The 26,928-nt window shown below is 40.5% G+C and overlaps 2 protein-coding genes across 3 annotated transcripts; both read right to left on the bottom strand.

Annotated features, from left to right (window-relative positions):
* Positions 1–5,246: 5,246 nt before the first annotated feature.
* On the bottom strand, positions 5,247–19,297 carry pggt1b (protein geranylgeranyltransferase type I, beta subunit). Its single transcript, XM_028578553.1, has 9 exons — positions 19,143–19,297; positions 18,468–18,586; positions 16,433–16,497; positions 15,753–15,904; positions 15,220–15,352; positions 11,488–11,533; positions 9,577–9,761; positions 8,742–8,850; positions 5,247–6,133 (listed from the first exon to the last, which is right to left on the bottom strand). Exons 1-9 carry the CDS (start codon positions 19,268–19,270, stop codon positions 5,967–5,969), a joined length of 1,104 nt encoding a protein of 367 aa, XP_028434354.1. The 5' UTR covers positions 19,271–19,297; the 3' UTR covers positions 5,247–5,966.
* Positions 19,298–19,469: 172 nt separating this feature from the next.
* On the bottom strand, positions 19,470–26,598 carry ccdc112 (coiled-coil domain containing 112). Of its 2 annotated transcripts, none has more exons than XM_028578717.1 (14): positions 26,376–26,598; positions 25,722–25,858; positions 24,515–24,636; positions 24,175–24,264; positions 23,830–23,905; positions 23,473–23,599; positions 23,084–23,200; positions 22,738–22,875; positions 21,154–21,275; positions 20,817–20,943; positions 20,424–20,591; positions 20,081–20,179; positions 19,831–19,949; positions 19,470–19,710 (listed from the first exon to the last, which is right to left on the bottom strand). In XM_028578717.1, the coding sequence occupies exons 1-14, from the start codon at positions 26,418–26,420 to the stop codon at positions 19,680–19,682; spliced, it is 1,518 nt and encodes a 505-aa protein (XP_028434518.1). In that variant the 5' UTR covers positions 26,421–26,598; the 3' UTR covers positions 19,470–19,679. The 2 variants fall into 2 exon arrangements, with proteins under 2 accessions (XP_028434518.1, XP_028434519.1); XM_028578718.1 differs by having other exon boundaries at positions 25,722–25,855; positions 26,376–26,597.
* Positions 26,599–26,928: the final 330 nt, after the last annotated feature.

Raw genomic sequence — 26,928 nt, 5'->3', positions numbered from 1 at the left:
GTCAGTTGTAATCTGGGTTGGGCTGTATTCACAGTGGAAGATAATACATTTCAAACCTTTTTTTTTTTTTTTTTTTTTTTTGCTTTCTAAACCTGTTATAAAACGTGTGACCAAGTGCTGTTTCAATTTGTGTTAACCTCTACATTCAGATTGGATATTTAAGTGCCACTAGGCCACATTTGTCTGGATCAAATTACTTCATCGGTGAAGTCTGTGACTGTGCTATGCACCTCCCAAGTGGGACTCTATGTTTGCATGTGTGTCCTGTATCCAGTGTAACTCCCCTTCCCCCCACGCTTTAATTATGATTTAGTCACTGACCTAGCAAAGAACAGAAAGAAAATCCTCATCAGGCTGTTACTCTAAGCTCATCCATGTAGGATGTAAAATATAAGGCAATTGAGGCAAATTAGAAAAAATGCTGACCAGTTGTTGTCTTTGAAGTTAAAAATAGAGCAGTTGTGAGTCATCCAACCACAGTCTACTGGGAAAGGAAATAAGAACTTGGTCTTTTAAACTCAGCTGTTGTAGGTAATCATACAACACCCATCTTTTATTTTTTCCTGAAGGAAAGAAACTACTCCTCCTTAGTCTACTTACTTCTTAAATGGCCACGAAAGAAAAGGGAAACCCCATCAAAGCTTAAAAGACATGCCGTTTGACCCGGGACAGGCATAATGAGATGGATGTAATATCTAATTTCTGACTAGAAGTAACAATACCTGCCTCAGATTTTAGTCTACCTTTCATCAGAATGTAAAACCTCGTGCTCTGAATAGTTATCGTAACTCAAGACTAATAAATTACTACAGGGGTCCAAAATAGAGGTATTCTAAAAGGACCAGTATTGGGCCAAACATGATCTAAATCTTGTGGGTCAACTGAGTAATAGGGATATCTTAAATGACTTTCTTCTTTTCATTATACCAGTGGGATGCAACATGCAAACTTGTTGATTTGATAGAAAACCGAGATCATATCAGATCGTCTCCAAATGGTTATATTCTTGCAGCGAGCAGCCCTGTTTTTGTCCGGCCAAAACTTATGTACAGAGCAAGAGAACTACAGGCCAAATAGGCAAGACATATAGTAGTAGTGATGGTCCCGAGAGGTTGATAAGCATGAGGAGTTTTCGTCCCATTCTTTTTTGCAGAATAGATAAATATGCAAGATTTCAACGAAATACATTGAAAGACTAAGTGATTTTTGTTTTGGGTGCAGATCTGTATTGAGATTTGGTTTTGATTGTGAGGGTTCTTTAATTATTTTGGTGACCTGATCAGGCCACTACTACTCCTTGACCAACACTCTGGTACATGACAAGGCATTTCAAAAACTAATGGTGAGATTTCTAATTAAGTTTGTGTGAATTCTCATTGTCCTGTTTTTTTCTTTCCTCCTAGAGCCACCATCAGGACACATTTTCCATTTCTAATAAGATATTTGATAAATCAAATAACTAATGGAGAGTTTTCTTTGGACCAACTGAATACTCGTGATTTACAGAGGTAAAGCCTCTCTTAGCACCCCCTTCAAGACAAAATATCAACTTTGCACAATACATCACAAACTAATAGGCAAATTGCCATGACATTTCTGGACCACATTATGCTCCAGAGGAGATAAACGCATTGTTTTTATCCAAAAGCAATCCTGAGATCTCACACTGAAACAAGAACAATTGTAAAAGTTAGTATGTGTTTTTATTCAACATAAATACAGTATGCACCTCCAAGCCAGAATCAACATTATGGTCTTCAAATTCAAAGATGAAGTACTGATACATTACATATTATCAACATTTGCATATCCAATTCCTCTGTCTCACTGATGTAGCTGTAAACATTGTTTTTCATCTTGAGCAACTGCACAATAGAAGTCACATATTTTAAGACATTTACAGATTTATCTACACTCAATATGTCTACAAAGCATAGAAAAAATAAATTCCATTACATTTATTGATGTTTATTATTACATTATGTATATTAGTTGATGACAAAGCAAGGGTTCATGGTAGACCATGTGTGGCATTTTGGCTGCATCTCAAAAGACTTTCACAATCCTTTCACATCTCAGGATGATCCAAACACTGCAGCCATCTTAAAAGCGCAAAGCCTCGGCCCCCTCTTTACATGCTGTGGGACAGAGTGTATCGACTGCAGCATGATGTAGCAAAACGGAGACACAATATAACAACTGCTGAGATGCACTGAGTGGCAAATCCATCCGTCCAACCTTTCATCCTTTTTAAAAGTCGAGTTAGCATTTATGGGTTCTGTCTCAATGAATTCTCCCCTCCTTCTAGAAATACATTATTGATCAGACATGAAGGGACAAAGTCAGATTCTCGTAAAGCGACCTCTACCAGTCAGCTGATGTCTGATTGGATAAATGAACTCAACAAAGATGGGAGGAGGAAAAAAGTTTTACAGATTAGGTGTTCCAATTCCTGAAAGTTTAGTAGGATTTAGGATACACCTTTCTTGCACCCCCCTCCAGAGAACACTAGTATAGTCAGTACCATTCTTGATAATAACAGCCAAGCTAAGCCCAATTTAAGCACGCTGTACATGTAGCAAAGTCAGAAAAAGGAAGAAGAGAGCATTCAGAGAGCGGTGACCCAGAACAATGCTACGTGAGGCACATTTCAGAGTTTGAGAGCGTGGTTTTGCCATGTGACTTGGCCTATGTACACTAAGGACAGAACCCAGCCTAAGAAGGGTAAAGTAGTAAAAGTCACTTGAGAAGATGCATGGTAGACATGATCGTTCTCTTTCAGTGCAGTTTTGATTCAGGACTAACGAAGTTACAAAAAAGATTGATACCAGAATATTACATAGTGAAAAATTTAATAGCTCATTTTATTGAGCTTGTATTATAACATTATGTGCGCATCTGAGGCGCAAATCAGCAGTAGCAATGAAAGTCATAGCTTTAGCAAATATTTTATGGTAACTAACACTAAAGTGTTTGTGACAGGACATAAGTCGCCAAGAGCAACCATAGCAAAGCCTATTGTCTTAGGCAAAACAGTAACAAAACCTAAAGCAAAAAAGAAATTGATTTTGCACCAAAATAAGGCTATATACCACCGGGGGTTCAGTCGGGGTTCAGAGAGGTGATTCCAGCCTCTGACAGTTCACTTTTAATAATAGATGGGTCAAATTATTTATTTATTCACCTCTCCTCCTATCTCCTTTCCTCTGTCTGCCTGCTCCGTTTTCTAAGTCTGAAAAAGAGGGCAACTTGGCGGGAACGGAGACGAGGCCAAGTACAGCTTCATTTGTGATGGTGGAAAGTAAACCACAGAGGTGATATTATATTTTCATATCCAGTCAGAAATGGTGCTACGCACAGTAGCCTCCCGCAAAACATGTTGCAGACAGGCCACTGTAATTCTGACCTACTGCGATATTGTCTCCTCCTCACTCGCCTACTCTCAGGGAGCAGGCATGTGCTGTAACAGCGGTCTTCCAATGAAAGGGTGTGGCTTCAGCACGGGGCTGGAGGAACCTGTGAAGCCAGAAATGTCACTCACTGTGGCCAGGTTGGCTCAGTGGGTAGAGCAGGCGCACATATACTGATGAGGTTTATGCCTCGACGCAGAGGTCCAGGGTTCGAATCCGACCTGTGACAATTTCCTGCAACGTTAAAGGCAGAAAAGCCGCCCCCCAACTTGATGGGAATCAAGTTCATAGGTGTGATGAGAAGGCAAAAGGAACAGGTTGGGCTCAATTCTGAATTTTCTTGCCTAATTTGTAATTTGAAGGCTGGAAGGTCACTCGTGTGAACTGCAAGTGGCTCAAAGAGATGTTACTTCTGCAACCTGACTCTTGTTTTTGCCCTGCTGTTCTGAAAATAACATGTCAATTCCCAGTGATGTTCAAAAGAATACATTTCCCCAAGTTTGATGCCACAGTCTCATCTTTCTCCTATTGATTTCCGCCTGGCGAGTGCCTTGCAGGGAGTATGGAAGCTGGTGAAGGAGGGTAGCTCGGATCAGTTTGAGGTTAGAAGTCAGGGGATGTCGGGATGGGATCTGCTGCTGAAACTGACAGCTACTACCTTGTTTTTTTTTAAGCAAATTCCCTTAAGAGGCCCAATCTATTTTTCTGTTAGCCTCAGGAAAGATGTGAACAATAAATTATTTTTTCTCTGATCTGAAATGATAAGGCCTGTAGCAAAACTATTATTTTATTTTTTTTATCTTCTTTCGACGAGTTTTTGATTTTTTTTCTCCAGTCATAGATTTGTTCCTTGGGGTGGTTGCTGGCTCTATGCTGCCTTTTCCATAAATTTAACCCAAGCAGTTCTATTATTAAAATCTCTCTTGAACACTGAAAAAAGCCTGTACGTTGAACCTGCAGGGAGCTGAAGTGAGAAACATGGGGGAGTTTACTTGCAAGGCTGGTATCACCTTTGGGACTGGAGAGCTCGAGGCGTTGATGAGGTTCAAGAGCAACATGAGGATGGAGATGTTAGAGGGGCAAAAAATACTGTCGAAATGAAACGTCCAATTTGTCTTAACAGTCTTCATATTTCACCCCTAAGATTACCACTGGTTGTTATACTGGTTTGTGAACATAAATAAGGAACTTATTTGCTATATTGTCGTAATATACCAGGACTAGGGTTGGGTATCGTTTGGTTTTTTTTCGATTCCAGTGCTAAATCGATACTTTTAAAACGGTGCCGGTGCCTAAACGGTGCCTGAACCGATACTTTTCAATAAAGTTAAAAAAAAAAAAAAAGGGTAGTAAACAACAGTCAGTGACTTGTTTATTGCTAAGGCCATGGTCAAAATTAAAGATTTAATAATAACGTAATAACTATAACAATAACTTATTTCACCAGTAAATTGCTGTTGAACCCCAGATGGGAAAAGGGTATTTTACAATTACTGTCAATGCACCACGAGGCTACCAGTTTTAAGTGAATCTGTGTTGTTTAATTCCGACAATGGCAGCTGCAAGTGAACGCACCGTCTGTGTTGTTTAATTCCGACCATATAAACATACTGTATATCTATGAATTGCGACAACGGCAGCTGCTGCGCTGCAGAGCAGACTGTTACATCCCGCTGTTGAAGTCCTCCACAGTGAAATACAGTCACACTTTACACTGTTTAACGTTAGCTGTCAGCATTTTAACCGTGATTAATCCAGCTGCTAGCTAAAGGTAGGCTAACGTTACATGCTGTCAGGTGTAGTGTAAAGTCAGGCACCGAAACTTTCGTTCTTATTCGGTCTCGTTACTACCGTTTACGTCGGCACCGGTTCCCTATTGGCACCGAGTTTCGGTACCCAACCTTAACCAGGACATTATTCAGCCCCTCTAAAAACTTTCAGCTACTGAAGCCACCAGTCACTCCATAACCATTTAAAGACACAAGTTAGATTTTCCCCAAGCCCTCGACAGGGTCTCAGTGAATACAATTTAGTTTGAGGATGTTTCTTATGTTCACGTGAAGTGAGTCAGTTCATCCTTGGCTAGGAAGGCTTACAGCAGATTGTGTTGTTGACTATGATGAGGAGCAAGAAGCTTCCAAAACTGCATCATGAAAAAGTTAGCAAAATTGAGGCATCTGGAATTTCTTCGAGTCGCTAGTGACTCAAATTTGACTTTCTGGCACATCACTTTATCCCCACAAACTACAATGCACATTGTTATTTACAACGGTCTAATAATCAAAAGGCAGCAAAAAAAAAAGAAAAAAAGAAGTGTGGCGTATGTTGCTTAACAGAAAAGTCACTCTTGATGGACTTAAAATAAGCTCCCCAAAGTTACTACCGTGTAACTGGGCTCTTAAATACCTTCTTGATTTCTGAAATGAGGAGGCCTCTCACATGAGTGGCCAAACGTCTTCAAGACAGAGCAAAATTCCAGTCACCTTTGACTGACTACGGTTAGATGTTCCCGATTACTGAACCTGTTCAGAGACAGAGCTGTGGGACACCCTGCTTTCAGTGCTGTCTGCTACAGCTGCCAGTGCTGCCCCTCCACGTCTGCTGCAGCTGCTGGACGTGCTGAAAGGCTCTCTGGGTGATGTTAAGAGCTGGGTGGACCTTCCTCAAACTGGGCTCTCCGATCAGAGACAAACCACACAGCCCTAAGTAGGCATGGAGAGGGTCTGGTGGAAAGAAAAGGTGAGAGAAAGGGGGAGAGTGAAGAAATGGGGAACATAGTGAGGGACGAACGAGTGAAAGAAAGGAGGGAAAAAGGGAGAAACTAGGTCAGTGATGGTAACATGTCTGGCAGCAGAAGCACCTGCGTGTGACAGGTCTGTAGACTTGATCAGAGCTATGAAGACGATAGTATTTGTCACCTCACTCTCCATTACTGAATTAACAAAATGTTATTTCCAATATAAAAACCACCATTATGCAGAAGCATGGTTTTTTGTTGTACTACTCCTTTAAGAAGATATAAATAATGCATATAGGTTAGCAACATGGCCCTTTCCCTCCCCTGGGACCAGAGTAAAAGCAGCACAGGCCAGTAAATGGACCAGTAATTGAATTATAATTAAATGACAGATGATTGGACAAAGACATAAGAATCAATCAAAGCACCATTAGCTGCATCAATCAGGATTCATGTGGACTTAAATTAAGGTTGTAAAGAAGAATAAGAAAAATAATAACAATTTAAACTTTATTAATCCCGCAAGGGAAATTACAATGTTTTTCACTCTGTTGTTAGAATACACATTACAAACTAGCCTGAATTTCACACGAATGCTCACTACCTATATATGCACTAATGGAGAGATGTCAGACTGAGGGGGCTGCAGCTTTCGATGAACAGGCGCCCCGAGCCGTTGGGGGTTCGGTGCCTTGCTCAAGATCACCTTGGCAGTGCCCAGGAGGTGAACTGGCACCTCTGCAGCTACTAGTCCACCACCGTATGGGGACATGAACCAGCGACCCTCTGGTTCCCAACCCAACTCCCTACAGACTGAGCTACAGGATTATTCCAAGGTTTGATTGATAAGGTAATATTTTTCAATTTAGATGTACATACCACAAATTGTGATATTGGGCAATTGTATACACATCATTTTCAAATGCACCTTGGCTAAGGAGATGCTGGTTATAAAAATAAAATAAAAAATAAAATTGCACTTGGTAGTTTGGTTTATTTGAAGCTAATGTACTTCTATGGGATTCTTATTGTTCTGAGTTTGTACCTCCATGGTTAAATGCACTTATAGGAAGTTGTTTTGGATAAAAGAGTCAGCTAAAAAAATTGAATGTAAAAAAAAAAAAAAAAAAAGTACACATGAAATAATCAAATTCATGTTATTGATTACAGTAAGTTCAAAATAAGAAATATGCAGAGCATTAACAAGGTAAGACCAAGATGTTACGATGTCTGTCTGCAGTTTGTTGCTATGCAGGTAGTGTAAAGTGGGTTTTTAAGAGTGCTTTTGCTGAAAACAGCTGCCTCCTGCTGCATTTTGATCACAATAACTGTCTGCTGTTAGGGTTATCAAGGCGGAGATACCAGGATACAGCAAAGACTAGGCTTTACTCCATGTTGTTTTGGCAGCTCTGTCAATTCGGTCAAGGAATGAGCTGCCAAATCAGAGGAGCAAGTTGTGCATGTGGTATCACATACGGTTAATCATACTGCGAGATATACTGGAGAGAATGGATTTTCAGCATAGAAACCTTTCAAACTAATCAATACTTGAGTCTTTACAAGGGCAATGGCAACAGCACATTCATATGATATTTTGATTTTTACTGAGAATCAATTCAATCAATTTGGGCTGAAATTTTAACCACCCTGTCACTACATTAAACCAACTGTTCTAAACATTTAAAACAGATGAGCATGACCTTAATTCCTTCTTAAAAGAGTGAATGTGGACATAAGCAGGTTGTGTCAACTGTTCAAGCTACATTTGGTCCAGATCTGCTTGACAAATACACAGCACTTTCTTTTGTTCTATGTCAATGTTACCTTCCCACTGCACTGTTAAAAGTACACGCAAGTCCAATACTATCTGTAACCATGCTTCAAAAGAGTCCCTTTAATTTCCTAAAACTCTTTTGTTTTGTCTTTGTCAATACAGGGTCTGTTTTGCCTCATTGTTCTTTTCCAGCCCATCTTCCCTCCCTCTTGTTCCTGTAATGTGAGGAGCTGAATCTCCCATGTCCTCGGGCTACCTACGAACAATCGCCTCATCAATTACACATTACAAGGGCCAGCAAGAACACAAGAACACAAACACACACACACACACACAAACATGTGCAGCATTGAAGTTTAGGATTACAAGAGTGTTTCCATTGATCTCAAGTAAAAACTGCCAACCACAACTCCACCCTGACCTCTCAGCACCTGTGGAGGCCAGGGTACAAACTGTTCAGCCGAAAGACAATAAAAAGGACATCGAAACTGCTCAGTTCCAACATCTTTTTTGTTGATGCGTAATCTTTGAACCTACTGGAAAACAAACTGCAACAATATGTTAAACAGCAATCTCTACATAGTCTATTTGCGTTTCGACCACAAAGACATTAAACACGCCATTCAACCCCACCCACCACTACACTGCTGTTGCCTTTAATGCAGTATTAAAAAGGTACACGAGTTTTGTGTCACTCCTACTTATAATACCATATAAACAACCATGGCAGTATTCTGTAATTGGCTTTCCTCTAGTGTCTTTTTATTTGCACTCTGATGACTGGCAGATGTTCCTGAAACAGCCGAGTCAAATTATTCACCTGGATGGCTGTCCGGCCACTTGGCGAATCCCCCTACCAACCGATCCTGCGTGGACAGGATGAAGCTCCTGTTCTTGTCAAAGTTCGTATACTGGAACACATCTAACAGCTGGGACAGGAGAGAGAGAGTGGGTGGGGCAAGAGTGTGAGTGAAAAGGAGAGGAAGGAGAGAGAGGGTTCACCATGAAGCAAACACAAAAACTAAACAATATAATTCAGAGTTGTTAATTATTTTCAACTGGTTGTTTCTTCAATTTAAAATACATCTTCAATTACAAAGATGTGGAGCATGCTGTGTTTTAGAGAGCGCGATAATGCTTATGCCATTGCATTTAATTTCACAAAAGGTAGATTATTGCAATCTCCATCTATATTGATACTAGTGGAGAAAACACACGCATTTGTCCCTCTGGCACAGTTTTGACCCAGAAATTCACAGTTTTCCTGCATTGTGTTTGCTTATGTGCGTGTGTGGTTGTATCCCTGGCTTAGTCATAGCTAGTTGCAGTTTAGCTCACAGTTTTCTGGACCATGTGTGTGCACGTATGCAAGTACCTCTGGCATAGTTATGACCCACATGCTGAAAGGTTTGCTCACACGTTCTTTTGGGTTTTGTGTATGTGGGTGTGGGATTAACCCAGTTGTTTCAACAGTGCGAGTATATACAGTGCTATTAAAAAAATTCCCCATGGTATTTAGTGCATGCCGCTACACTTCTTAAAACTTCTGTCTCATGAAAAAATGCTGGCAAATCAGAGGTAAAATACTTAAATGCACTACACATGTTAATGCATGCAGGAGTGTGTATGTGACTGTCTGTTACACCAGCGTGTACCTCGAGCGTAGCTCCCACCCAAAAGGAGTAGCATGTGTCTACAGGTTTGTTGGGGCGCCCTTGGAAGCCGCTCTGCTGTCTCATGATACACCAGCGACGGATCCTGTCCAGCTCCCGCTGACTCAGAGCTTCCTCCAGCCGACCCATCAGACACAGAGACGCTATGGCGCAGTACGTCCAGCCACCTGGGCACACAGACAGTGGATATATATGGACAATTTATAACACAAATGAATCCAATTAAATGGAGACTACTGATTTTTGACAATGTATCACAATTGAAATGCATTTCCAGTGGTTCAGCCTGACATGTTTTGATGACAGACAAATAGATGATTACAGGGCCCTGCTGTAAAAACAGAGGGCGTGTCTGCGTGTGGGCTCTTTTACCGCCAAATATTTGATAGCATGCAGCTCACTTTCCACCTTAACTGGGAAATAATCACAATGTGGAGCTACCTCATGCCTGCATGTTTATACTTCTCTGCACAATAATTGAAACCTTTTTCAGTGGAAAAGAATAAATGCTTTGGGCAGGGAATGAATGCAAAATGTCTTTACAGCTAGAGTCATACAAACATGAGTGTGCTCATCGATTAATGGCAGGCTGTTATCAGTACGGACACAAGCAGCAGCTATCCGTCACCTTCTACAACCCAACTGTCAACTGCTTTCATTACCACCAAGCCTTTAACGCATCCCTAAACATCCACGCCATCTCTGGCTGCTTATCTGCATTTGTGTGTGTGTGTGTGATGGAGACAAACAAAGAAAAGGTGGGGTGAAGTGTGGGGGTCAGGGGTGTAAATCTACCGATGTGTGTGATGTCTAGCTCACTATCTGCTGGAGGCACAAGACGATCAGGGGGGTAAACATAAATCTGAATCAAGCATAACTGTGGAATCCAAGATAATTTACTCTAAGAGTAGGTTTGGGATACATTTTCACACCTGAATGTAACTATTTTCCCTCACGGGCAACAGTACTTTATTCATGGAAACCAACAATTGGGAATTTTTTAAGTGCATTTAACGGAAACAGAAGCGGCCGGTCTTCAGAAAATGTTTGAAAAATAGAGGAAGCAGTGGGATAAAAGCCAACCACCCTGAAAACATACACATGGGGAAAGTGAATTTATTACCCTGGCACATAGTTTCTATAATACCATGTTTCACATATTAAACTACAGAGTGGCTCAAACAAAATCCCTTATAAAAACAGTGTAGGAGCCATTTAGAGCAAATAGTGCGGGAGGTCTTGGTGCTGAACCAACACACACTTCAAGGGGGGAAGGGTAATGGGCATCTACTGTATATCTCTACTGATGTGTAATCAGCCCTTAGACAGAGTTGGCTGGTTTGCAGAAGAGAGCTGAGTCTCATTGAAGACTGTAATCATAGAAGTTAAATTTATCGCAAGGAGGGAAATAACCAAGATGCAATAGAATCTGCCCCTTCAAGCGGTTTTATTTCTACAGATTTAATTTATGCACTCTGTCACAAAGTGAACAGAAAATGCTACCTTTAACATGTCAAAATGGGGACTATGGATAGGCTCCAAGCAGTGCTTTGAAATGTGTGTGTGTGTGTGTGTGTGTGTGTGTGTGTGTGTGTGTGTGACGGGGGGGGATTAATGAAGACAATGTATATACAGAGATTAATTTTAATGGCTAATCCTTTAAACCAGTTACTCGCATCAGCCTCTGTCATGCCCTCTACTACGACACCACCAATGCACCCACAAACGTGATCCGATATGAACCTTGATGATATTCATAAATCAGACATTTGAATCTAGGCTGCCAAGTGCGCAAATTTGTACCCCCCACCCACCGACGTGCATACAGCTTTCAAACGCACATTTCTGACATCTGTAACTAAGTATAAGCCATTACAAGATGACAATACTCACCATGTGACTCTCGCCCAGCTCCCTGGCCAAACCCATTGTCGTATGACTGTGTAGGGGACAAAGAAGAGCCATTCAATTACAAGCAATATTTCAACGGTCATGAAAGGCTTACGTGAGCCTGGAAAGAGATTAGCGTCAGCAGAGGCTGAACTGCATACATTTACTCCCTGTATTTATTAATATTGAACCTATCTTTTAAAAGCATAAATATACAATTGTGAGTCATTATTTAAAACTGAATTTAAAGTGGTCACCATGAACAAACACCAACATGCCTTGCACGCAAAACAAATTCCAACATGACACAATTTCATACGATCAACCTTAAAAACCTGGAGGACATTACACAACATCTGAAAACCTCCTCCTGTTGCCTTGATATTCTACCAACGGGTGTTTTCAAAAATGTTTCGAATTGTTTGGCTTCTGATCTTCTACATATCAGAAACACATCTCTACTCTCAGGTATCTTCCCACAGGCCCTAAAAACTGCAGTCATCAAGCCACTCCTAAAAAAGAACAATCTAGACACGACACTAATGAGCAACTATAGGCCGATATCAAACCTTCCATTTTTAAGTAAAATCATCAACAACTCAACCTTTTCTTATTGCTAAACAACAGTTTTGATGACTTCCAGTCAGGTTTTCGACCACACCACAGCACTGAGACGGCTCTTGTTAAAGTCTTTAATGACATCCACTTTAACACAGATAGTGGTAAAATTTCAGTTTTAGTATCACTTGATCTCAGTGCTGCATTTGATACAGTAGACCATGACATATTGCTTGACCGATTGGAAAACTGGGTTGGTCTTTCTGGCTCAGTACTAAAGTGGTTTGAATCATATTTAAAGAATAGGGACTACTTTGTGTCTAGAGGTAATTATACATCTGAGCATACAAATATGACGTGCAGAGTTCCCCAAGGCTCAGTTCTGGGGCCTCTTCTGTTCAACATCTACATGCTTCCACTGGCTCAGATTATGGAAAACAACAAAATAAGTTACCATAGTTATGCGGATGACACACAAATTTACATAACCTTATCACCAGGGAACTATAGCCCAATACAACAATTAAATATGTGCATTGAACAGATTAATGATCGGATGTGCCAGAACTTTCTTAAATTAAATGAAGAAAAAACGGAGGTGGTTGTTTTTGGAGCAAAAGAGGAACGATTGAAAGTCAGCGCTCAGCTTCAAACGACAATGTTAAAAACAACAGACAAAGCCAGAAATCTTGGAGTAGTCATGGACTCAGACCTGAATTTTAAAAGCTACATTAACATAATGTAAAAAAAATCTGCCTATTATCACCTTAAAAATATATCAAGGGTTAAAGGACTTATGTCTCAGCAGGATCTGGAAAAACTTGTCCATGCTTTTATCTTCAGTAGACTTGACTACTGTAACGGTGTCTTTACAGGTCTCCCTAAAAAATCAATTAGACAGCTGCAGCTGATTCAAAACGCTGCTGCTCGAGTCCTCACTAAAACCAAGAAAGTGGATCACATCGCTCCAGTACTGAAGTCTCTACATTGGCTTCCAGTGCCTCAAAGAATTGATTTCAAAATACTTTTGCTGGTTTATAAATCACTAAACGGTTTAGGGCCAAAATACATTTCTGATCTGCTACTACACTATGACCCACCCAGACCTCTCAGGTCATCTGGGACAGGTCTACTTGTTGTCCCCAGAGTCAGAACTAAACAGGGGGAAGCAGCGTTCAGTTTTTATGCTCCACATATTTGGAACAAACTCCCAGAAACCTGTAGGTCCGCTGCAACTCTCAGTTCTTTTAAATCTAAGCTAAAGACCTATCTTTTTGATGTTGCTTTTCTTTAAATAATCTATTTTATTAGCTTTAATTTCTTATACTCCACTGTAACTTTTATTCTTATACAGCACTATCAATTTTATTCTTGTCTTTTAATGTTTTTAAATTGTTTTTAATTGTTTTCTAACTGCTCTTTAATGTTTTATGTAAAGCACTTTGAATTGCCCTATTGCTGAAATGTGCTATACAAATAAAGCTGCCTTGCCTTCCCAACTGTTTTAACTGGCATTGGAACTACAGAACTGCTCAAATGTGATGTGTCATTCTCAAAATGAGTCTTCAGACATACTATTTGTTCTTACCGGTCACAACTGGATGCATCATCTGGCATTTCCTTCTTCCTTGTATTTAGTTGTGTTGCAATCAGGCATCCACTGTATTAATTACTAACTTGCTAAATTTCCCTTAATTCAGTTAAATCAAGTTTTATTTTTTATCCAACAGCTAGAGTGCACTTTTGTTGTTTAGGCTTTCCTCACATATTTGACCAGTCTTTCATTTAACTAAAAATGTTAAAATGTTACACAAGAAGTGGTAATGGTCCCAGATGGGTTTAACTTTTATTTCACGGACTAAACCAACTTTTTTTTTTTTTTATGAAACAGAGCAGCTAAAATTAACTTACTTCACAACCTTTAGGTTGAAATTATTTCTATTCATAGAAAGAAGAAATGATATCTCATGAAACTGACAAGTTTCAAAGCAATTTTATGAAAAACAACATAAGCAGTGGTTCCTAATAAAAAAACACAAGTTCAACAGATGGCAGTCACTGGTCTGATCAGACCATAACAATAATGTTGGTAAACGGACACATGGCACCATACAAATGTAAGTGAAACTTCAGTGAAGCTAGTAAACTACTGTTCCAGGGATTTTCAACACTAAACCAGCTGTCATCTGGTGGTTTCTGTATACTTAAAGGACAATTCCGGCGCAAAATGAACCTAGGGGTTAATAACGTGTACCAAGTTGACCGTTCTCTGGGATCTGTTTTATTGCTAATTGAATGCTTTATAAGCTAATCAGCGGTTTGCACTAGCTTGTTTCAAGCTAGAGACACATTCGATTAGCATGAAAACAGATCCCAGAGAACGGTCGACTCGGTACACATATGTTATTAACCCCTAGGTTTATTTTTGTGCCGGAATTCTCCTTTAAAGTCACCAACAGCTTACTTGCATTGCCAAAAAACATTTTGGAATACACTCGCCAGCATGTGGCCAGTGGATAAATATATCTTTCAGACAAGAATCACAGTTGTCCGTTAACTAATTAACAGAGCTCTTTCTCTCTTCGGTCTGTGTGTGTGTGTGTGTGAGAGAAACAGAGAGTCATACACACCCTGTGCACAATGGAGATACTATGTAATGAAACACTCTTGTGTTAAATGTCTTCAACTTAAAATAAGCTATAGTTTAGAGGTGAATGAGACCATCTGCTCTGGGACTTGAATTGTACAAGAGACTGAGATGACGGGCATGAAGACAATACCTCACACAGACCACTTTGATGTGCCAAACCCATGTCTGATGGCAAATCAAAACACTGAGACTAAAGAAAGGGTTGATTTAAATGTTAGTCAACAATCTGACAAAAATATCACTTAAGTGCCACATCATAAACTTGGAACATGTTTTTCACCTGGTGAGGTGGAAAAAACCTCTGCTACAGCTTTAAGACCCCCCCCCCACACACACACACACACACACATTTATTATAAATGAAGTATTTCTAGGCAGAATGCCACCTACTGAAGATGGTTGGCCTATTCTCCCTATTCAAGTGTAGAGGCACTGCTTTGAATGCTGCAGAAACAGAGGTTGTACCAAAAACGTCTTAATCGCCCCACAGGTAAATGCTTCATTCTACGTTTTTAACATCTACTCACCAAACTTCCCCTTATGTACTCAATGGCCTTTTGGATGTCCATGCCTGACCAGTCATCCAGCATGTAACAGATACTGGCTGCACAGTAGATAAACCGTATATCATTTTCACTTCCTTCTGGCACTGCGTAGAAACTGGAAGCAAAACACAGAAAGCCACAAAGACAGGAGAGTTATGTTATGTTCAGAATGTGAGCATTTAAGTCATATCATAGTCATATGAAATTGCTAAAGTGTTAATTCATATATTAATGTCTGAAGATAGGGTTATCTGCCAGACATGATATACAAAATGTATTTGTGTGTCTGTCAGTGTGTGTGTGGACAAAGAAACTACTGTTGTAGGACCCAACGTGAGTTAATATTAGTCTGCATTAAGACTGCTAGTGTTCACATGAGTTCAGGTATAAATGAGTCAGAGTGAAGTGCCAGTATAAATCAGGGTGTAAATGTGTGAGTGTGTGTGTGTGTGTGTGTGTGTGTGTGTGTGTGTGTGTGTGTGTGTGTGTGTGTGTGTGTGTGTGTGTACACTGACCTGCCGTCCTCCAGCTGCAGTGCTCTGAGACCAGCCAGACAGGCCTGTTTGTTAACTCGGCTCAGGTCATCTCCCAGTATTAGCAGTGAGCACAGCCCAGTGTAGGTCATGGCTACATGGCCACTGTCATATGGATGGAGCACACCTGGCCCCTGAAGAAAATGTCAAAACGAGATATTATTCATACAACTGCAATGTAATGTCAAACAGAAATGACAGATTACAGTATTTAAGACAAACATCTGGAGAAAAAGAAGCAGTTTAAAAACAACCAGACAAGACCAGACAGATCAATTATTTAGCTTTCTACAGACAGCTAAAAACAGAACTTTTTGCCATTACATCGACAACTATGTCTCCATAGGGGAAAGAGAAGCAAAGCCAAGTGTGACAACCACATCCTACAATGACAGCTGCTGAAATTATGCTAATAAAACTGGAAATGGCCCAGACCCCCTAATGTGAAAGAACGACTTGGGACAATGATGGAAATGGCTAAAAAATATTTTAAGAAGGATTATTGCAAATGGGATCACAGCAGTGAATATGTTTACCCAAAATGTATCTTTAGACTAATACAAAGGGAGGGGGTGCTTTATATTTTACATACAAGACAAAATGTTTGGTCAAACTTGGGATGAGGTCTAAAAACAGTGTGGGTAAGTGGGGTAAGGCAGTACCTTAGTGCTGTAAGGAATTCCAATATGTGACGATCCTCGAAACCCACAACGACTAAGGTTAACTTCTGTAAGAAAATGACAGGAGTAGAGAAGGTAGAGATGTAAGAAAGCATTATGTACTGATAATCACAAAGACAAACTGGAACAAGAAAGCCCTACTCTGCTGCCCTACTCTGTTTTACTGTCTCACAAACTAGGTCTCATTCTGTCTGTATTGACCTCCCAAAAAGGTGCTGCAAAGATGCTCAGCTAGCTAAAAAGTATACTGCTGCCATCTACTGGCCATGACAGAAACAATAGATATGGCAGAACCCAATTAACAAAATATCATCATACTGCAAATGGCAACCAAACTCATCTGAGTACAATATTTCATAAATGTGTCACACATAATATTACCATTTCTGACTGAAATGGCTCACAACAAATTGAAGATGTTGCACTACATGACAGGAAGTGCAATGCTTACTTAATCTTGAATTTGTACTTTTCAAATTTGTATTCAGTCAAGCCAAAAATATTATTATATATTAATGTATTTTCAGCATACAAATGTTGAAAACAAAAAACTTTCTGCTAACCAAATTTTGATTTGAAAAATGGTACCTGTAACAACATCAGAGACAGAAGTGACACATTAGGAAATCTCAAGTGCCTCCCATGCTGTATTTTCACATCTAATGCCAGAAAACCAGCCAGACCCCAAACATATGGCAGCAGCAAAAATGAGACCAATCAAGCACGGCTTGCTATGATTTCTGTTGATGTCTTGAATAATGAACTAACTGGGCATCTAAACAGATGGTACAGAGTGGCTTGTTAGAGACAGAGAAAAACAAGTCATTAAATATTTAGAGACCAACTTTCCCTGATGAACAGAGGCACGGTTGGAACAGGTGAGGTGAGGAGGACCTGTGGAGTCCAGTTTGTTTGCCAGCAGGTTAGTTAGTTTGTTATTGTGCGACTTTGGTGTTTTAAAGGATTAGTTTGGATTCACCAAAATCAAACAAACTAACCCATCAAGGACCAGCAACTCCTGTGTTCTGAAAAGTAAAATTCCTGTTTTTGTTAAGGGAGTCTGGTGACTTTGAAAATAGCATAAATAACAGCTTCAGGTCTCCATTGGAAAAATTTTATCTGACGGCAAGATAAAGCAGTGAAAACATTCTAAATATAGCGTAAACTTTATTTAGCTTTTTTTTTTAGTTGGCTCAAATACGTTTTGTTGCTGTCCCTGTCCAAAGCATAACATTGCTTAGCTTCCATGTCGGTTGTCCTGCCTGCTTCTTCAAACTGGGAGCCTGCTGACCACCATCTACGTTAAGTAATACACTGACCATAGTAGGTAGCCTACCTCATACAACCTCGCTTCAAAAACTCCAAACTATCATTTTATGTTATTTAATTTTTTTACATGAACATTCACACACCACCACCCAAACCACTTAAGCTCCCTGCCCTGGAAATTTTAGAAACCACACCTAGTGTGCCCCTTACAGCAATAAAAAACCTTTTCTAAACTAGCCTCTCTGCCTCTAGTATCTATTCCTCGAAGTATTTTCTCAACGGTGACTGCTTCTTTCGTTTGTTCCGATTCAAATCGATCTTCATTTGAATGATCTTATATTGATTCATAATATTCAGAGATTGATCTTTTAACCCTAAAAGACCTGCCGGACTGCCAGGGATCTTGAAGAATAATAAGAAAGCTAAATAAGTTAGGCTACATTTGTGCAAGGGAAAAACTAGCAAGGCCATCCCTTGACCTCTCATCTCAAGATATCTGAATGAAAACTGGTTCTATGGGTACACGCTAGTCTCCCCTTTACATAGATGGCTTTTTGGCAAAAACATGCAGTTTTTCTCCTGCATTATGAATGTGCTATTTTCCCCTATTCTAAAAACGATATATTTTAATATTCCTGCATACTGGGATCGGCAATAAGTACTTGTACTGCAAACCTTTTATAATTAACTGTTTAATCTCATTTTATTAACAGTCAGGTGTGAAAAAGTGAGAAGCTATGAGACTTACGGTCCTCTGTGGGTAGAACCTGTAGGGAATAGATCCACTCAATCATGGTGTTCCTATCAATCACATCCAGAGAGTCCAGCACATCAAGACCAGACAGGGCAAAAAATATGATAGTTAACCTGGAAAGAAGGCAGATATCAATCATATACAAGCTATAAGAATGAATGCATAGTCACAGCTATCCATAAAATCCGGGGCAATGTATACTGTGGCAGTGAACAGTCACATTCGATTACTGAGTGATAAAACCCAACCTAAAACAAGATCTTTAAAAAAAAAAAAGCCTGGTTGACTAACACTTAAGGTCAGCTGTTGGTAAGCTTGTAACGTCACTGGAGATATAGTAAGGTTTACAAATTAATAATCTGTCCAATTTAAGAATCCATTTTGCTTGAAGTTCACTTTAAAATGAGCCTTATTCCTATGATAATATAACCTACTAACGTTTTTTTAATTAGTTGAACAGTGTGTCGTAGCCCACTGTACAGTTAGTTTCGTTTTACTACAGCCAGTCTGCCATAACTTCTCTGTCATTGCTGATGTTACCATGCCCGCTAAGCTAAGTAGCACTAGCCTTCATTCAAAGCAGTTGAACCACAGCTAGCTTTAATGCTAGTCAAGTTCTTCAGCAAAACATATGACCTAAAGCAACATTTTTCATTCCAGCAAATGTACCTGGTTGTTTCCAGCGAGGCATATCTCTCAGGTAACACCTGAAGTGTCCTCTGGAAGAATCGTACATGTCTATCTTTCAAAAAGTCTATTTGGTCAAATTCTTCAAATTGGCTCTCCTCTTCCGCCATCTTTGCATCCGCACCTATAAGGAATCTTTTCCGGTATGGTTGTTTTTCAAAATAAAAGCTCACATTACAGGGACGTACCAAAAAAGAATCTCAGAAGCTTGATCTCTTCTTCTTTCTTGGGATATAACTTTTGCTGTGAATACCCAATACCACTGTTACCATTCCACCATTTTAACAGAGCAAAAAATGACTGAAGAGATGAGAAGTTGTGACGTTTACGCAAGCTTTTATTTTAAATAATGGTTTTGTAAAAGTTAAAGTAAGTTATAGCAAACAGCAGCAAACAGTAGATTCAAAGAAAGGCACAATCTGGTGTTGAGGTCCCATTGCATACTTTTTCATATAATATAATTTCTATAAAAACAAAAAACATTCTGAATGCATTTCAGTTAACTTCTTTTCTTGCACATCACAGGCCTTGTCTCCAAGTGGGAACAGCTCTGCAACAAAATGACAGAAGATTTCAGTGATTCTGCAAGCAATCACCTATTATTACCCAAAGCAGTCCTTAGAAACAGAAACCTGACCTAGCGATTGTATAAAAGTTGGGGCAACCAGACCTGTGAAACATCTGTAGCACAGGCCCTCCTCCTGAAGGTCCAATGTGTTTCATTCGCTCCTCCCAACCCTTAGTGGGACGGGTAAGCCTGGAGGGGTCTCTGCTGATGTGACTATCCACCTGAATGAGGAACAAACTGACTTTACCTAAACAACCCTGTTTATTAAAGATTTTCAAATTTTGTGATTGAAATGTTTCTCTTTGTGTTAATGAGTTTAAGAGATCTGACTTGTTCACTGTACAGCCCTTACCTTCTCCTTCAACTTAGCAGTGATTCTCCTCTGTCTTTCCTCTTCCTCTTTTTCCCTGAGCTGTTTCTCCTGAAGCTTTGCCTCCACCTTTTGAAGATCCTGCAGAAAGGTAGAGACAAGCTTTGTATTTGACATAGTATAGTGACTTCTTTTCTAACATTTAGCCTATTTTTCCAACATTTGAAAAAATGATAAAAACCTCACATCCCTTAAATACTGTACATCACAACCTCACATAACAAAAACTGTGCTTTAGCGAGAAACCCCAGCCCTTGAAAGTGGTAACACCAGGCAAAAACAGACTGGTGTTTCTCGGTATCTCTGTGATTGTCAGACATCGCACCCTTTCAGTAAAGCGTTTGATGCCCTTTACTGCCTCCCTTCTCCTCTCGTCCATCTCCCTCTGTTCCTCCTCTATCCTCCTCCTCCCCTGTTCCTCCTCCTCCTCTCTCTTCAGTCGTAGCTGCTCCTCAACGGTCAGCTTCACTTCCAGCTGCCGGCGACGCTCTTCCTGATAAACAGAAATCATTTTGATAAAGCCAAATATTTCTTGAGGGCACCACAGATGCACTTAAATTATTTACATCAATGTATGTATGTATATCGATTATCATGCTTAATGAACTCAGAAACACACAGATGAGTACGTACCAATACAGAAGCACTATCTTTGATGATAAATAACCACAACTACAGTAAAATTAATTTTCACACACACACCCACACGCAAAATTACCTTTGCCCGTCTCCTCTTTTGTACCTCCTCAGCCAGCCTCTGCTCCTCTTCCTGTTTCTCCTTCCTTCTTTTCTCTTCCTTCCACTCCTCCAGTCGCTGTGCCGCCTCCCTCCTCTCCTCCTCAGTCCTTGAACAGAAGAGGGAAAAACACACAAAAACAGATATGTCACCAAAACATTTTAACTTCAGGTGACCAATCAAACACTTTGGGTGCACATCAGATCTGGGGGGATCTTATGACTTGTGGGTGATGTTAACGGCTTTAGCCATGGAATCAATGTCTGCTCCACCTCGTCTTTCTGTTTTTTTATTCTATTCTGATCTACTTCTGACTCACCTGTGTTGGTGGACCTGGCTCTTGTCCTCCTTCTCCCTAATCCCTGCCTCCTCCACCTCCTCCTGACTCTGTATTCTGGTCTGGCGTTCCTGATGCTTGCTGGCTTTCCACCGCTGAATAGCCTGGGTATAGTACGAAGACAAGTAGCAAAAATGAAAACTGTAAACTGCAAAAATATTTAGTGTACCACAGCTATCAAACAGCTTATTTTGAGCTCCAGGCAATGGCATGTTTATACAGAATAAAGACAGGTCTAACTGAAGTTAATGGAATACAAGTGTACAAGCAATATAGGCATACTATTGGAAACCCATCGTAAAGGTTGAACTATATCATGGAGTCGGTGGAGTGAACAAGGTAAAATGTTAATCTAAAACAAAATAATAATATAAATGACCAAAATCAGTTTGGTGTTTTTTTTATTCTGACAACTAAAAATGGCCGGGTTCTCGGTAGTAAGTCGGACTCGTTTCAGGTGAGGGTTGGCCTCCGCCAGGGCTGCGCTTTGTCACCAATCCTGTTTGTAATATTTATGGACAGGATATCGAGGCGTAGTCGGGGTGGGGAGGGGTTGCAGTTTGGTGGGCTGGGGATCTCATCGCTGCTCTTTGCAGATGATGTGGTCCTGATGGCATCATCGGCCTGCGACCTTCAGCACTCACTGGATCGGTTCGCAACCGAGTGTGAAGCGGTTGGGATGAGGATCAGCACCTCTAAATCGGAGGCCATGGTTCTCAGCAGGAAACCGATGGAATGCCTTCTCCAGGTAGGGAATGAGTCCTTACCCCAAGTGAAGGAGTTCAAGTACCTTGGGGTTTTGTTCGCGAGTGAGGGACAATGGAGCGGGAGATTGGTCGGAGAATCGGCGCAGCGGGTGCGGTATTGCATTCAATCTATCGCACCGCCAGGACGAAAAGAGAGCTGAGCCAGAAGGCAAAGCTCTCGATCTACCGGGTCAGTTTTTCGTTCCTACCCTCACCTATGGTCATGAAGGCTGGGTCATGACCGAAAAGAACGAGATCCAGGGTACAAGCGGCGAAATGGGTTTCCTCATGAGAGTGGCTGGCGTCTCCCTTAGAGATAGGGTGAGAAGCTCAGTCATCCGTGAGGAGCTCGGAGAGAGCCGCTGCTCCTTTGCGTCGAAAGGAGCCAGTTGAGGTGGTTCGGGCATCTGGTAAGGATGCCCCCTGGGCGCCTCCCTAGGGAGGTGTTCCAGGCACGTCCAGCTGGGAGGAGGCCTCGGGGAAGACCCAGGACTAGGTGGAGGGATTATATCTCCAACCTGGCCTGGGAACGCCGGGATCCCCAGTCGGAGCTGGTTAATGTTGCTCGGGAAAGGGAAGTTTGGGGTCCCCTGCTGGAGCTGCTCCCCCCGCGACCCGACACCGGATAAGCGGACGAAGATGGATGGATGGATGGATGGATGGATGGACAATCTGGATTAAATTCACTTAGCGTATTGAGGGATTTCGCTTTTTCTTTATCTTCATCTTAACATGCCAGTTCTTGTGATGCTGTTGTGACTGTTGTGTTTACCAAATGAGGTTTGCTTTCCTTTTGAGCTCATACATGTTTTGTCTCTACCTCTCTCTTTCTGTCCTGTAGGTAGATCAGCTCCTGATGCCAGTCCTCGTGTTGCTCTATCTCTTCCAATGTTTTACTAGGCAGGTACAGTTTGACCTCTTTCCTGTAGGCTGGTTGTCCACTGTGCTTTGTCCAGACCTGTAAATCAAACAGATGAGAGTAAGTCAGACCGGGATCTTAGGGCGATTTACCTTTGGCCTGGCATCTGCTGAAGTTGTCTGAAGCAGAAAACATCGAAGTCGGAGTGGTGTTCAGGGACGTGTGTGCAATGATCTGCAAGTGGAAGGTGGCAGAAGAACAAAGATACAACACAAGTTATCAAGACAGAATAAGAATAATGTCTTACTTTAAGGAAGGCTTGGTGGTCATATTGGTCCCAGCCACCACAAGGGCCTCCTGTCTTCAGCAGGAAAGCCTCCAGTGCTCTGACATCTGCAGGGAGGTCTCTGTCCAGGGGTTTGGTCTAATGAAAAAAAAAAAAAAAAAAAAGTATGAATCATATCCTGCAAGGGTCAGAATTATGGATGCATTTGGAAAAAAATACACTGAGAACAAGATACATATTTTTCTGTTGACTCCTAACAATATGTAAAGCATATTATCAACACTCTTTTTTGTGTTATTTATGTTATTACACACTCAATACTCAAACACAAACTCTCCGTTTTCTTTTCATTGTACAAAAGAAGGACAACAGAGAAAACACAGAAAGGAGAAAGATGAGGGGAGGCAGACCTTAACAGTGGGAGCTGTGGGTAGTTTGGGGTCGGATTTGACAGCAAGGCTCAAGTTTTCAATCTTCTTCTCATACGCAGCGATCTCCTGTCTGCATGTCCTCTCCTCCTTCAAAAGTTCCTCAAAGCTGAGAGGAACAGAGAAACACAGAGGACTATTCAACATATTTTTATTAGAGTACACATATTCATTCCCAGTGTGGAGCAAACACTAATCAGCAGCTGTCACTTGCCTGTAGTACAGTAAGTTAAGGTGCCATTTGTTAAAGGGTTATTGTGCACTACATTTTATAGTGGTTTCAATTAGCCTGGTTATTGAGTCAAAATTGGTCTAACGCTGTTTAATGTATCCTGTTACCATGAACGCTGTTCCTCCTTTAGGCTGTTAATTGAGATTTCCACCTCTGACATTATTTCCTTCAGTCTTTCAATTACTGAAAGTAGAAATGCAGAAACATAATTAACAATCGGATATGCATTGTACATGATTATGACACTACAATCACCATGCTTTTATTAAGCAGTGAACTACTTTACAATAGTATCTTTTATATCAATATGTAGCAGAATGGCACAAACATTGATAGAAATGATGACAACAAAGTAATGAATGTCTCACAAGAAGGCTGAATAAGTGATAGAATACAATTGCATAATTGTTTTTAAGGTACCATAAACAAACACTTCTAAGTACAAAACTTACACTCAGGAGTTGGCTTCACATCTATTAGCTGTCTCTGAAATTTCCTCACACCATTATGAATCTTCACTAGCTGCTTTTGAAGATTTGTCTCTAAAGAAAAAAATGCAAAGAACATTATAAATAGCAGTTTTGATTCAAGTGGCAGTGTGGACGGTGGATGTTTCCTTTAACATTGCTATGACTCCACTTCCACGGAGTAGGCAGAGAAAAGGAACTGGATATAAATCTTCACAGTATTTTATACCCCACGGTAACAATGCTGTCTCAGAGGGCCTGTCACCCTGCACATTAAAACATCTGGGGGAAATGTTAGGATACTGTAATTCAAACAAAGACCCACTCTCAGCATGTCTTTCTTCCTCCAGCACTTTCCCGTACTCTTCCAGTTCTCCAGGCACATCTGTCCAGCCATTCTTTCTGCACTGAGCAGTCAGCGTCCTCTCTTTCTCCAACTTTTCAATCCTGTGAGAAAAGAGGTATTTTACACCATTGTCCTGTAAAGACACACCGGATATTAAGGTTTAAATTCTTCACAAAGTTTAAGTATTAATTTGTTGTGTTAGTGGTTTAGTGATCGGTTACATATAATATAGCAAAAATACAGAATGTGCCTTACTTTTCTTATTATTACATTAAATTTTAAAGTAAAAGTATAAAATGGGTTTTGCTTGTCTCATTTACAGTGGTGACTCAGCAGCACTAAATCAGTTCTTGCTATTGTCAAGCTTGTACAAGAGTATTATCTTACTCCTCATACAAAAGATGTGTGAAAAGTAAGTAGGGCTAAAAATAAAAAACACATATGAAACACAGGCTGGACAAAACAAAACAAACACCATACAATGCAATACATTAGAAAAATAAATATATTTTTTTAAGCTTATACATAATGTACATTTTGTTTGTTGAGACTGTGTCAGACATGTACTTTATTTTGAGGCTGTAGTTTGTGGTAATGTTGGATTTCATTTATTGTAGGGCATTCTTGTCATTTTATTACCCACTGTATCTCCACAGTGAAAGTTAAATATTTAAATTCAATGTGAAATGATCCTGAGTAGCTTCACTAACTGCCTCTCAATCCAAAAAGGAAGAGTATGTTAAGAAGTAGGAGAACAAAACAGAAAGAGCAAGTAACAATAAGCAGGCTGAGAATAGGACACATCAACCTTTTTAGCACACATCACATTATAGGGAAGCATCTAACTGTTTCTGTGATCATTGTGAGGTACCTGAAACTGTACAGTATGTGGTTGTTAGTTGCAGGAAATATGTATCAGAAAGAAAGGACATGTTGGAAGAAATTAAACGAGTTGGGATAACAGGTGTGTTGAAAGTGAACAAGGCACAAGATGCTTTGGTCAGCTTCCTAATGAGAACAGGACTGATAATGAGGACAATCTGTCTTACTGGACACTGTAGGAGTTAACCAACTCCAGAAGATGGCAGTAGTGTTAAGGATTAATTAAGGATGCAAGCTACCGTTAAAACCCGTAGTTAAAACCCAAAGAAGAAGTTTTTTTTTGTTTTATATCTATGACACTTACTGCCTCCTGTTTTTCTCAGCTTCCCTGAGAAACTGAGCAGCTTTCTGCCTGGCTAGCCTCTGATCCACGCTGTCACTGCTGACAAGGGGTGATGTGCAGAGCTGCTGCTGGACACTGCTGGAGTCTCTCTCTCCCTGCTCAAATGCATTTAGTGAAAGGAAAACACAACAGCTGATCATAGTGCAATATATAACAACAAGTGCATTTATACATGTAATCCATTTTGGATGGAGCTTCCTTAACGTCAACGATGTCGATAATGTAATCTGTGCCTCGTCAATCTGGAACCACAGCACCATGTTAACCAAACCAACATATCCATTTTCGGACAGCTAGCTAGTAGGGGCGACATATCTCTTACAAAACACCAGGCAAACCATATGAGACAAACACTGCAAAATTATTACACTAATTAATGACGAGTGTACACCGGATTTCAGTAACGTTATGTCAGTAACGTTAGCTAAAGTATGCAACATCGGCTAGTATTGGTTAACGACCGCTAGCTCGTCAGTCGTTCAACAGTAGCGTTACGCCATATGTCCGCTTTCCCTGAAAATGTTAAACATTTGAAATAATTAAAATGTTGTCGACTAGCTAACTAATACAGGTCAATTGTACAACCCATGCAGTGAATAACTCTGTGATAGCTACCGGGCAATGTTTATCAGCGCATCGTGACGTTGCTAGGGTGGCCATGTTTAGCTAAATGAATTCTGTAAACAAAATAAACTTTATTTAAAAAGCGTAGTTCGCCAGTGCTCCAGCAGAGGACGCTACGTATCCCTAGCTAATCGACTGTAAACATGAAAGACTGGACTAGACTGGAACATATTAGCTGGCTCCGATAGACGTGTCTATGATAGCTTCCATCTGGATTCAGGCTACATGATGGGAGACTTTAACCAGGGGCGATTCTAGGATCAAACGTTTAGGGGGGCTCAGCCCCTTATGAGAATGTGACAAGGTGTCTGGAAAAGTGTTAACATCCCCTCCTAAATCAGTAATTTCATTAGCCGATAATCTCTGAGCTAGCTAGCTACTGAACAACAACGTCAGCTAACGTTTTTTTGACACTATTAACACTATCATGGAACTAAATTTGACACAATGTTGTAACGTTCAGCAATTTTAGTTGCTTACGTTTAATTTGGGTTCTAATCTGCGCCATGAAATTACCAATTTCCTCACTTCTTCTCTGCATGGG

The sequence above is a fragment of the Perca flavescens genome, chromosome 5 (genome assembly GCF_004354835.1).
Source record: "Perca flavescens isolate YP-PL-M2 chromosome 5, PFLA_1.0, whole genome shotgun sequence".
Lineage (NCBI taxonomy): Eukaryota > Metazoa > Chordata > Actinopteri > Perciformes > Percidae > Perca > Perca flavescens.
This window is presented reverse-complemented; position numbering and strand designations above follow the sequence as displayed.